General features: G+C 41.6%; 1 protein-coding gene across 1 annotated transcript in view; it reads right to left on the bottom strand.

Moving 5' to 3' along the window:
- Positions 1–13,802, bottom strand: part of ankfy1 (ankyrin repeat and FYVE domain containing 1) — a 46,593-nt gene extending 32,791 nt beyond the window's left edge. The window contains exons 1-4 of the mRNA XM_062048482.1: positions 13,732–13,802; positions 11,962–12,169; positions 11,719–11,837; positions 11,420–11,555 (exon numbers count right to left, since the gene is read on the bottom strand). Coding sequence (XP_061904466.1) covers positions 11,420–11,555; positions 11,719–11,837; positions 11,962–12,169; positions 13,732–13,741 — 473 coding nt within the window. The 5' untranslated portion in view covers positions 13,742–13,802. The remainder of the gene's footprint in view (positions 1–11,419; positions 11,556–11,718; positions 11,838–11,961; positions 12,170–13,731) is intronic.
- Positions 13,803–14,092: the final 290 nt, after the last annotated feature.

Below are 14,092 nucleotides of genomic sequence, written 5' to 3'. Positions count from 1 at the left end.
GTTATTAATGCATGAAACTGCTATCTAAACATGGATGTATAGCTCCTCTCCTCTAAATGCAATTGCTCCTAAAGCAGGAATAACAATTCTGTTTTCCTACAAAAAATAAAATCTGGCAAGACACCAACGCACAGCAAGAATTTTTTTTATTCTCTTTAAAAACGTGTTTATATCCTTTTCGTGATGAGTCGTTTCAAAAAGCATAAAGTTTAAAAACATTTCATTCAAGGAAATTAATTGTCCAGTCATGGTATTAAAAACTTTAAAACTTATAATTTTTAAAATAAAATGTTTCGTAATTAATATCTTTCTGCGATTAATTTTGAGTTAACTATGGACAATGCGATTAATCACGATTAAATATTTCAATCGTTTGACAGCCCACACACACACACAAACTATGGCTGTCAAAGTTAACGAGATAACGCGTTAACTATAAATTTCAATAACGGCACACATTTTTTTAATGGCCGATTACGCACACGTGCCCTTTCTGACCCTCGGCCCGTGCCGTAGCGGGGGGAACTCTGCTGCAGTTCACTTGCTACTGATGAGCCACAAGCGGGCAGAAATGGATAAAGGGAAGGCTACCGCATGTAAATATCAGGTTCAAAGCCATGGCAAGTTGTTCTCCTGACAAAAAAGGACTATTTACCACAGTGAGAAGAGACGACATCCCTGCAGATGTCGATCTTCAAATGCTGCTGCACGTGTCGTTCGTTCAGCGTGGGTGGTGCTTCACTTCCGTGTTCAGATTACGTTTAAGGTGCAGTGATAACATAACATTTAGATTGTTACTGTGACTCATTTAGTAAGTAAGACAACATAAAAGCTCAACAGAAACGAAAGGCGGTCGGCAGGAAGTCAAAAGGAGACTTTTTTATTGTAAACAGTCGATTCAACATTGAAACATGTCAAGTCACTTTCTTAAACCAATCACAAAATAAACGCGCTACGCTATACATCCGGTTTAACTACATTCCGGGTTTCCCCTTGATGTATTTGATGGTGGCGGATCCATACGCACGGGGTTGTCTGGAGCAGAGGCATCAGGTTTGCTCTGTGGACATACTTTAATACATTCGGGATCTACAAACCCTGTTTCCATGAGTTGGGAAATTGTGTTAGATGTAAATATAAACAGAATACAATGATTTGAAAATCCTTTTCAACCCATATTCAATTGAATGCACTACAAAGAAAAGATATTTGATGTTCAAACTCATAAACTTTTTTTTTTTTTTGCAAATAATTAACTTAGAATTTCATGGTTGCAACACGTGCCAAAGTAGTTGGGAAAGGGCATGTTCACCACTGTGTTACATGGCCTTTCCTTTTAACAACACTCAGTAAACGTTTGGGAACTAAGGAGACACATTTTTTAAGCTTCTCAGGTGGAATTATTTCCCATTCTTGCTTGATGTACAGCTTAAGTTGTTCAACAATCCAGGGGTCTCCGTTGTGGTATTTTAGGCTTCATAATGCGCCACACATTTTCAATGGGAGACAGGTCTGGACTACAGGCAGGCCAGTCTAGTACCCGCACTCTTTTACTATGACGCCACGTCGATGTAACACGTGGCTTGGCATTGTCTTGCTGAAATAAGCAGGGGCGTCCATGGTAACGTTGCTTGGATGGCAACATATGTTGCTCCAAAACCTGTATGTACCTTTCAGCATTAATGGCGCCTTCACAGATGTGTAAGTTACCCATGTCTTGGGCACTAATACACCCCCATAACATCACAGATGCTGGCTTTTACACTTTGCGCCTAGAACAATCCGGATGATTCTTTTCCTCTTTGGTCCGGAGGACACGACGTCCAGTTTCCAAAAACAATTTGAAATGTGGACTCGTCAGACCACAGAACACTTTTCCACTTTGTATCAGTCCATCTTAGATGAGCTCAGGCCTAGCGAAGCAGACGGCGTTTCTGGGTGTTGTTGATAAACGGTTTTCGCCTTGCATAGGAGAGTTTTAACTTGCACTTACAGATGTAGCGACCAACTGTAGTTACTGACAGTGGTTTTCTGAAGTGTTCCTGAGCCCATGTGGTGATATCCTTTACACACTGATGTCACTTGTTGAGGCAGTACAGCCTGAGGGATTGAAGGTCACGGGCTTAGCTGCTTACGTGCAGTGATTTCTCCAGATTCGCTGAACCCTTTGATGATATTACGGACCGTAGACGGTGAAATCCCTAAATTCCTTGCAATAGCTGGTTGAGAAAGGTTTTTCTTAAACTGTTCAACAATTTGCTCACGCATTTGTTGACAAAGAGGTGACCCTCGCCCCATCCTTGTTTGTGAATGACTGAGCATTTCATGGAATCTACTTTTATACCCAATCATGGCACCCACCTGTTCCCAATTTGCCTGTTCACCTGCGGGATGTTCCAAATAAGTGTTTGATGAGCATTCCTCAACTTTATCAGTATTTATTGCCACCTTTCCCAACTTCTTTGTCACGTGTTGCTGGCATCAAATTCTAAAGTTAATGATTATTTGCAAAAGAAAAAATGTTTATCAGTTTGAACATCAAATATGTTGCCTTTGTAGCATATTCAATTGAATATGGGTTGAAAATGATTTGCAAATCATTGTATTCCGTTTATATTTACATCTAACACAATTTCCCAACTTATATGGAAACGGGGTTTGTATATGCGCACAGCCATCTTCACAATTTAAGATGACACTAGTGGCTTTTAATGAGAGAAAGGCTCTCAGCAACGCAAACCAAGTGTGAGGTCAGGATCTCTGCACGTCGCTTTTCGTCACGGAGAAAGCACGACAGAAGTATCTAAACAGAGTCTCTAAACCTGAGTACGGTCTCCAATAACACTAAAAATAGATGCTAGATATGGTGCCAGTAGATTTTATTAAAGAAAGAGGGAATAAAAGGGTTGGAGAAATCCATCCATTCATTGCGGATCCGCTTGTCCCTCTCGGGGTCGCAAGGGGTGCTGGAGCCTATCCCAGCTGCATTTGGGCGGAAGGCGGGGTATACCCTGGACAAGTTGCCAGCTCATGGCAGGGCTAACACAGATAGACAACATTCACACTCACATTCACACACTAGGGCCAATTTAGTGTTACCAATCAACCTATCCCCAAGTGCATGCCTTTGGAGGAAGCCGAAGTACCCAGAGGGAACCCACTAGAGATGCGCGGATAGGCAATTATTTCATCCACATCCGCATCACAAAAGTCGTCATCCACCCGCCATCCAACCGAACTAACATTTTATCAAAAAAACAACCGCCCGCCACCCGCCCGTTGTTATATATATAATATTAGACCAGGGGATGCACCCTAACAGCAATAATTAGGGCGTGCTGTGATGGTACTGCCTGTAACAGTGTTGTGTCGTTTGCGAACGATTCGTTCGAAAGAACGAATCTTTTGAGTGAACGTACTGAACCGAATCACTTCATGAACTGATTCGTTCCTTTCTCAGTTCAGTTGAGCTCCGCCGCGACCAGGCCGGTATGAGTGGAACTGGCGCATTCTGTGACTCACTGAACCCTCGACGTCGGCGAACGACGCAGCCAATGAGAGGGCGGGGGGAGGGACTGAGCGAACGATTCGTTCACCGCGGATTAACGACATGAATCACTCAGTGAACGACAACGCTCTCGCTCTCCGCTCTGCTTGCCTCAATGCCGCGAGTGATTCTCCCCCCGTCGCAGGGATATGTTTCATGCCATTGGCATCCTTTCTCCATTCATTCTCCAAGCTAACGGCTAATGTTGACTCAAGCCACATGAAAACAAACACACGTCCCCATTATCTCAACACATAAAGTTAAAGAAAATCCGTGCAGGCTGAGCAGCAGCGACGCGAGGGGGAGGGGCGGAGGGTAACGTCTAGGGCAGGCTGTTTTGAGAAGATTTAAAATAAAAATAATAACTAATGTATGTACACATACATAGGCTATTATTTACAGTTATTGTAACAAAAATTAATTTCTCCTTGGGGATCAATTCTGATTCATATTATTATTATTATTATTATCATTCATTCTACTGCAGCTGTTGTTGTTGTTTAGTAGCTATCATCATCATTATAATAATGCTGATTTGCAATTAAACTGTACTGCTGCTTCAGAAGTGATTCGGTACACGTACTGAACTGCGGCCACAGTGTGGCGTTGTCAGTCACTGATTCTAGTGATTCGTACAGTCAAAAGAACTGCAGAAGTGATTCGGTACACGTACTGAACTGCGGCCAGAGTGTGGCGTTGTCAGTCACTGATTCTAGTGATTCGTACAGTCAAAAGAACTGCAGAAGTGATTCGGTACACGTACTGAACTGCGGCCACAGTGTGGCGTTGTCAGTCACTGATTCTAGTGATTCGTACTGTCAAAAGAACTGCAGAAGTGATTCGGTACACGTACTGAACTGCGGCCACAGTGTGGCGTTGTCAGTCACTGATTCTAGTGATTCGTACTGTCAAAAGAACTGCAGAAGTGATTCGGTACACGTACTGAACTGCGGCCACAGTGTGGCGTTGTCAGTCACTGATTCTAGTGATTCGTACTGTCAAAAGAACTGCAGAAGTGATTCGGTACACGTACTGAACTGCGGCCACAGTGTGGCGTTGTCAGTCACTGATTCTAGTGATTAGTACAGTCAAAAGAACTGCCGATCCCATGAAAACAAGCCACATGAAAACAAAAAGAGAGTAGACTAGTAGAGGAGACAGAAAGAAGGGGCAGGGGTTTAAGTGTAGGGCAGGCTGTTTTGAGAAGATTTAAAATAAAAATAATAACTAATGTATGTACACATACATAGGCTATTATTTACACATTTATTGTAACAAAAATACATTTCTCCTTGGGGATCAATTCTGATTCATATTATTATTATTTACACAGTTATTGTAACAAAAATAAATTTCTCCTTGGGGATCAATTCTGATTCATATTATTATTATTATCCCTTCTACTGCAACTGTTGTTGATAGATTAACGCGAGTCCCTACGCAGTGCGCGAATGTCTGCACTGTACTGTCTGTACTACGCACGCCCCCCCCCCAATTTTGGGGGGGGCCGGGGGGTGATTCGGTGAACAAATTTTTTTGAACGAATCAATTTAAGGAACTGATTCTAGTGATTCAGTACAATCAAAAGAACTGCCGATCCCATCACTACTGTAACACCCTCTACAACATGTACAGACAGCGTGACAGCCCAGCCACATGTTCTGTGCGGCTTCTGCTTGCACATGTAAGTGACAGCAAGGCATACTTGGTCCACAGCCATACAGGTTACACTGACGGTGTCCGTATAAAACAACTTTAACACTCTTAATATGTGCCACACTGTGAATCCACACCAAACAAGAATGACAAACACATTTCGGGAGAACATTCGCACCGTGAGACAACTTAAACACAACAGAACAAATACCCAGAACACCTTGCAGTCCTAACTCTTTCTGGCTGAAGTATACACCCCCGCTACCACCAAACCCCGCTCCCCCTACACATCAACCCCTCCCCCCTCGTCGGTTGAGGTGGGCGGGGTTTGGTGGTAGGGAGGGGGGTATATTTTTCCAAGATGGCGGCGCTTCAAGGCAGCAGCTTCTTGCGAGCGCTCCTGGAAGTGTAGTCCGATTTGGCAAAAACACTTGTCAATTCAGTCAATTTCATGGCTGGCTCACAACGTGTTCACTCCGTGATCACTTACGACCGACTTACGATTCTGGATGTGGAGAGATCGGGCCATTTTGGGCTGAAAGATGCGTGTACGGTGGACCTACTCGCTAGCTTGGGAATTCTTCGCGAGCTACATCCAGCAGTGGCCTTTGAAGCAGCGGCGTCCACTACCAGCGGAGACCGTCATCGAAAGAGACGTAAGCGGCGCGCTCGGAAGCAGAAGCGGGGGTGTCGGGCGGGGCTAACAACAAAGCTAAAGGCGTTGTTGTTAGCGGGGCTAACGAAAAAGCTAAATACTAATCCACAAAGAAGCGCTAATAAGGAGTCTGTTAAGCTAGAACTAGCCAGCGCCAGGCTGGATAATCCCTGCACACATAGCAATTCTCTTAGAATAATATACAACTCACATAATGTTTTTTCTGCGTCAGAGGTGGACATGCATTTTACTGAGGTGGCAAACAATCTAAAAATTCCTGTCATATCAATTCCTAGATATGGTCGAAATTATTTAAAGTGCACTACGCATAATAAACGTAACATTATTAATATTGCTACTACGGATACTTTCAACAAAAACTCCTCAAAACAGCCCACTACCTATAATATGGGCTTTTTAAACATAAGGTCATTGTCTTCCAAAACGTTATTAGTTAATTAAGTCATTAGAGACAACAATCTTGATGTCGTTGGTCTAGCCGAGACCTGGCTCAAACCAGACGATTTTTTTGCGCTGGGTGAGGCGTCTCCTCCTGGCTATACGGGAACGCATATTGCCCGTCCCATTAAAAGGGGTGGGGGTGTTGCACTAATATACAACAAAAACTTTAGCCTTACCTCGGACCTAAATAATAAATATAACTCGTTTGAGGTGCTTACTGTGAGGTTTGTCACACCGCTGCCTCTGCACCTGGCTGTCATCTACCGCCCCCCAGGGCCCTATTCGGACTTTATCAATGAATGTTCAGAGTTCGTTGCTGATCTAGTGACGCACGCCGACAATATAATCATAATGGGAGACTTTAACATCCATATGAATACCCCATCGGACCCTCCATGCGTGGCGCTCCAGACTATAATTGATAGCTGTGGTCTTACACAAATAATAAATGAACCCACGCATCGCAACGGTAATACGATAGATCTAGTGCTTGTCAAGGGTGTCACCACCTCCAAAGTTACGATACTCCCGTACACTAAAGTAATGTCCGATCATTACCTTATAAAATTCGAAGTTCTGACTCATTGTCAACAAACTAATAATAATAATAATAATAACTACTATAGCAGCCGCAACATTAATGCTGCCACAACGACGACTCTTACTGACCTACTGCCTTCGGTAATGGCACCATTCCCAAATTATGTGGGCTCTATTGATAACCTCACTAACAGCTTTAACGACGCCCTGCGCGACACCATTGATAGTGTAGCACCGCTAAAGCTAAAAAGGGCCCCTAAAAGGCGTACCCCATGGTTTACAGAAGAAACTAAAGCCCAGAAATTATCATGTAGAAAGCTGGAACGCAAATGGCGTGCGACTAAACTTCAGGTTTTCCATCAAGCATGGAGTGATAGTTTAATAACTTATAAACGCATGCTTACCTCAGCTAAAGCTAAATATTACTCAAATCTCATCCACCTCAACAAAAATGATCCTAAATTTTTGTTTAGTACAGTAGCATCGCTAACCCAACAAGGGACTCCAGTACAGTAGCATCGCTAACCCAACAAGGGACTCCTCCCAGTAGCTCCACCCACTCAGCAGATGACTTTATGAATTTCTTTAATAAGAAAATTGAAGTCATTAGAAAAGAGATTAAAGACAATGCATCACAGCTACAACTGGGTTCTATTAACACAGATACGACTGTATGTACGACGGACACTGCCCTCCAAAATAGTTTCTCCCTCTTTGATGAAATAACATTGGAGGAATTGTTAAAATGTGTAAATGGGACAAAACAAACAACATCAGAATCAGAATCAGAATAGTTTTATTGCCATTGTTTGAGAACGGGTTCACAAACTAGGAATTTTTCTTGGTGCAAACGTGCAACATAAAACACATATAACACATATTTGGTATAAAAAGAGCTGGGTCAAGTAAACATGTTTACTTGACCCAATTCCTGGAAAACTTATCAAGGAGCTTTTTGTTTTATTAGGTCCATCAGTGTTAAATATTATAAACTTATCACTTTCCTCTGGTACTGTTCCCCTAGCATTCAAAAAAGCGGTTATTCATCCTCTACTCAAAAGACCTAACCTCGATCCTGACCTCATGGTGAACGTGTCCCACCTTCCGTTTATCTCGAAAATCCTCGAAAAAATCGTCGCACAGAAGCTAAATGAACACTTAGCGTCTAACAATCTCTGTGAACCTTTTCAATCCGGTTTCAGGGCAAATCACTCTACGGAGACAGCCCTCGCAAAAATGACTAATGATCTATTGCTAACGATGGATTCTGATGCGTCATCTATGTTGCTGCTTCTTGATCTTAGCGCCGCTTTCGATACTGTTGATCATAATATTTTATTAGAGCGTATCAAAACGCGTATTGGGATGTCAGACTTAGCCTTGTCTTGGTTTAACTCTTATCTTACTGACAGGATGCAGTGTGTCTCCCATAACAATGTGACCTCGGACTATGTTAAGGTAACGTGCGGAGTTCCCCAGGGTTCGGTTCTTGGCCCTGCACTCTTTAGTATTTACATGCTGCCGCTAGGTGACATCATACGCAAATACGGTGTTAGCTTTCACTGTTATGCTGATGACACTCAACTCTACATGCCCCTAAAGCTGACCAACACGACGGATTGTAGTCAGCTGGAGGCGTGTCTTAATGAAATTAAACAATGGATGTCCGCTAACTTTTTGCAACTCAACGCTAAGAAAACGGAAATGCTGATTATCGGTCCTGCTCAACACCGACATCTATTTAATAATACCACCTTAACATTTGACAACCAAACAATTAAACAAGGCGACTCGGTAAAGAATCTAGGTATTATCTTTGACCCAACTCTCTCGTTTGAGTCAAAAAATTAAAAGTGTTACTAAAACGGCCTTCTTTCATCTCCGTAATATCGCTAAAATTCGTTCCATTTTGTCCACAAACGATGCTGAGATCATTATCCATGCGTTCGTTACATCTCGTCTCGATTACTGTAACGTTTTATTTTCGGGCCTCCTTATGTCTAGCATTAAAAGATTACAGATGGTACAAAATGCGGCTGCTAGACTCTTGACAAAAACAAGAAAGTTTGATCATATTACGCCTATACTGGCTCACTTGCACTGGCTTCCTGTGCACCTAAGATGCAACTTTAAGGTTTTACTACTTACGTATAAAATACTACACGGTCAAGCTCCTGCCTATCTTACCGATTGTATTGTGCCATATGTCCCGGCAAGAAATCTGCGTTCAAAGAACTCCGGCTTATTAGTGATTCCCAGAGCCCAAAAAAAGTCTGCGGGCTATAGAGCGTTTTCTATTCGGGCTCCAATACTATGGAATGCCCTCCCGGTAAAAGTTAGAGATGCTACCTCAGTAGAAGCATTTAAGTCTCATCTTAAAACTCATTTGTATACTCTAGCCTTTAAATAGACTCCCTTTTTAGACCAGTTGATCTGCCGTTTCTTTTCTTTTCTTCTCTGCTCCGGGGTGGACCGCTAGCCTGTTCATCGGATGGGGACATCTCTACGCTGCCGACCCGTCTCCGCTCGGGATGGTTCCTGCTGGCCCCACCATGGACTGGACTTTCGCTGATGTGTTGGACTTTCACAATATTATGTCAGACCCACTCGACATCCATTGCTTTCGGTCTCCCCTAGAGGGGGGGCGGGGGGGGGGGGGGGTTACCCACATATGCGGTCCTCTCCAAGGTTTCTCATAGTCATTCACATTGACGTCCAACTGGGATGAGTTTTCCTTGCCCGTATGTGGGCTCTGTACCGAGGATGTCGTTGTGGCTTGTACAGCCCTTTGAGACACTTGTGATTTAGGGCTATATAAATAAACATTGATTGATTGATTGATTGATATTTCAGCCAGAAAGAGTTAGGACTGCAAGGTGTTCTGGGTATTAGTTCTGTTGTGTTTAAGTTGTCTCACGGTTCAGATGTTCTCCCGAAATGTGTTTGTCATTCTTGTTTGGTGTGGGTTCACAGTGGGGCACATATTAAGAGTGTTAAAGTTGTTTTATACGGACACCGTCAGTGTAACCTGTATGGCTGTGGACCAAGTATGCCTTGCTGTCATTTACGTGAGCAAGCAGATGCTGCGTACAACATGTGGCTGGGCTAGCACACTGGCTAAACATGTTGTAGAGGGTGATAAAGGCAGTACCAACACGGCACGCCCTTATTGTTGTTGATTGGGTGAAAATAAGCAGACATTCGAGAGAATTGGTTCAACCGCCACCCGCCCGAATCTAATTAAAATCTATTAATATCGTCATGGATCCGCCCGACCCGCGGACTCCGCGGTTGTGTCCGCAAACCGCGCATCTCTAGAACCCACGCAGTCATGGGGAGAACATGCAAACTCTACATAGAAAGACCCCGAGCCCGGGGATCGCACCCAGGACCTTCTTATTGTCAGGCACACGCACTAACACCTGTTTCACCGTGCTGCCGGATTGGAGAAAAAAAAAAAAGAACAACAAAGTACAATAAGCAGCAAAAATTTAAAAATAGAAAAAAACGATGAGAAAAATATATGTTAATACTATACTTAATAACGGATTTGTTTTAAATGTATATTCACATCTTTTTGCCTTTTTAAAGAATATATGCATAATAGCAAATCATGTGACAATGTCATATTGACCACGCCCCCACAGGTATTTTGGAAATTTAGGGGAAACCTAACAAAATAAAAATATCTCACATTACGATCATGCTTTATCAGAGATGTTTTGTAATGTTATCTGTGATATTTACACCTAAATAAATGCTACTACATCAGTTGAGGAATATGGGGGTGAGTGTTTTTTTCTGGCTGGCTGAAATATTGTGTAAATTATCTTATAACATGTTCTGGTCGAGTCCTTAATTACAGAATGAATAATACATTTTAACAGAAGGTTAAAACATTGTCATGCAGCACTATTAAGACCATTAAGTTGTACAACATGTAATGTACAGAATATCAGAAGCATTTATTCAGGTAGAAATATCACAGATTACAGCTGGGAAAGGATATATATATACACACACACACACACACACACGCACGCACACGCACATGCACACACATATGCATATACTGTATATAAAACCCTTATTTTTAAGATGTGGAAGCTTTTATTTTGCTGTGGATCAATTACCTTAACGGGAAAACCTGGAATTTTTACTTTAATTATTGCCATATTTTTCTCAGCACATAATTTTGAAAAATGTGAGTTTGAAGGTGTTTTGTACACAAGCATGAATTCAGCAGCAAATAAAAATGTTTACAAAATTGTTATTAGACAAGCAAAACAATAAGAACTAAATGAGAGTTCCTTTACTTGTATAATAAAATGAAAGCCCTGAAATATGTCTAATGGAATACATTTAAATGTTTTTGAAGTATTGTTTTTCTAAAAAGGCACACATTTTGATACAGCTTTCGTACTAGAGCATGAGTCTGTGAAGGTGCACTTAACGTCATGGTTAGTGAATGCTTATTGTAATTGGAATCTAGTAAGAGCCTGTGAAGTGTGTGTTAGTATTTAATAAGAAAAAGTGTTAGTATTTGGTGACATACTGACCTTTCTCTGAGGAGCTTGAGCTGGAAGCGGTTGGCCAACTTCATCAAGTCAATGAGAAACGAGTCATCTTCACTAAGCTCCAACTTGTCAGTGTATGCCCAGCACAACATTGCCATGGCAACTTCAGGTTTGCAGTCTACAGACACATCAGGTTATCTTGTCACTAAAGTAAACAAAGTGCAATACTAGAAGTTCAGACTCAAACCTAAAAATAAATATACATCTTCCTCTATTTAAACATGCAGAGCGACTAAGGCTTATTGCGTTGTTAGCATTTATTTCTTCAGAAGAGTACCTACCAGATAGGTCCAGTTCAGAGGTAGTGGCCATATTGCTGAGACTCCAGACATCACTGCGAGCAGCCAGGACAAACTTGTGGGCACTGAGCTCATCCCCAGCCACTTTTACTTTCAGATCACTGCAAATAAAAACACAAATCCTCAAGAACGTATTCGCATAGCGACAATAATCAGAGTTGAAGACACAAAACTATGGAACAAGCTGCATATGCAAAAGTTATTTAAAAAACCACTGTGTTCCACCTGTACTGTTCCTGCTGAAACAGGTCGGACACGATGTCCAGCAGGCGGTTAATGAAGGTGTCTGCCTCTGCAGGGCTGCTGGAGCCTTGGCAGGACGTCTGAGCAGCAAGCATGGCACAGCGTCTCTCGGTGTCCGCCAACTTCTGCTGCATCTTCACATACTCCTGCCTGAGCAGCGCCAGATGCTTTTGCAGCTTGGCCACCTCCTCTGCGCCACACCGGAGACAATATGTATGGATACGAATCAGTTTTAAAAAACACATCAATGATGGACTCATACAAAAATTATTCCAGGAAAGATACTGGATTTCCAGAAAGGAAAATAAAGACCTGGGACATTAAACGCAGGAGCCCATAACAATCCATGATATTAACAACAAACAATGCCCAATTTGAAATGACATTGTCAGACACGGTAGTGGATTCAGTTTTCAGTGGTGTAGACTTGCAATTAGAGAGCTACTTTCAACAAGTATCTTAATCAGTATGATGTAGTTCAATTCTTCATAAAGGCAGAACAAAACAAGCTCTTGCTAATTAGCTTGTGAAGGTGTACCTAATGCGTGGTCAATGATGACTAACTAGGAATAAATATCCACAATTAAACAAATAACATAAATTGCATGCTCAAGTCATTTAAGGAGTACCTTTGCTGTTTGAAAAATGAAATGATTGCATTATTGTAGACACTTTACATGTGAACATCATCTAACAATTTCGATGTCTTCATGTTGAAACACAAATTCATGACTCAGCCAAGTCCACAGGGTCAGACTTCCTTCCTTTACAACACTAAAGTTTGGTATAGAAAAAAGTGCTGAGAAGGCAATTACTTTGTGCTGCAGTTTAACTTAGCTGCTGGTCATGTGCTTAAGGAAAGTGTTTGTAAAAAAAAAAAAAACACGTGATAAGGTAGGAGCAGCATCCTAACACTCATTCAACAACCACGGCATGATTATATTGCAAACTTTAGCAGGCATAATACATGTATGCAATTTCGAAAGGAAACATTGAACAGTTTGTTCCAAGAATCATGCAAACTTTAGCAGGCATAATACATGCATGCATTTTCGAAAGCAAACTTTGAACAGTTTGTTCCATGAAAACAAGTGTTATTTGAGCAATGGAGAAATGGAAAAGAGAATTTGGAACCACTGGTGAACGAAAACTGTTACTGTAAAATAATCACAATAAAAACGATATATGTGTACCCATGTAGTTAACAGCATAGAAAACACAGCATTCTTTCTCCAGTTGGTACAAGTGTATCAGATGTTTTACAAGTAAAGACAGCATTGTGACGAGGGTAATGTATGTGGCCCTGACATCTGGCAAATAATATATACATATAAATGTATAAGTAGTAAATAAACAAATATACCCTAATTTACACAGGAAACATTTATACTTACAAATCATGTTGACCGTGATCGCTACAACACGTGATAATTTTAGGCAAGCTTTTACTATAACATTAATGTCGTCTTTAAAAATATATAATTGTTTAATCTACGAGGAAATTAACCAGCGACATTAAGGTGATATATATAAGAATAAAAGTCATCCCGTCTACTAGTTAAGTGGAAACAGCTATTCAATTCTGCTAGCAACGGCGATGCTGATCACACTAACATGCAACAGTGTCGCGGTGTTTCGAACCCAGAATAATAACGACGTCCTTAAACAACTTAAACGGCACCTGAACCACGTAGCTTGTGTAAACAAAAGAGAGCGAATAGACGAGACCGCCTCAAAAATTCAATACCATACCTTCCGCCATGTTGCTCAGCGTTGCCTGCTTGCTTCGTGAGCGGGTGTCGTTCTCGCGATAACACAAGTTTGGAGCGAGATTGGCGGAAGGGCTGCGTTCTTGTACGTTATTTAGCAAAACAGTCACGTGACCACTACAAATCTTGTGTCGCGCTGATATTAATTTAAATAATTTTGGGAATTCTCCGTAATCAAGTAATTCAAAGTTCTACCTTTCAAAATACGACTAAATGTCTATGCGTATTATTTCTGTCTGCTACTTCTCCTGTGTGGGATATTATTCCTGGCTTCAAACTCAACATAAGTACCGTAGGCAAGAAAACAATGTACAGTTTATTCAAATACATTTTTATTGAGCTTT

This window comes from Entelurus aequoreus, linkage group LG05, assembly GCF_033978785.1.
Source record: "Entelurus aequoreus isolate RoL-2023_Sb linkage group LG05, RoL_Eaeq_v1.1, whole genome shotgun sequence".
NCBI classification, from domain to species: Eukaryota; Metazoa; Chordata; class Actinopteri; order Syngnathiformes; family Syngnathidae; genus Entelurus; species Entelurus aequoreus.
Note: the sequence above shows the minus strand (reverse complement) of the source record. Positions and strands in the feature narration are given on the sequence as shown.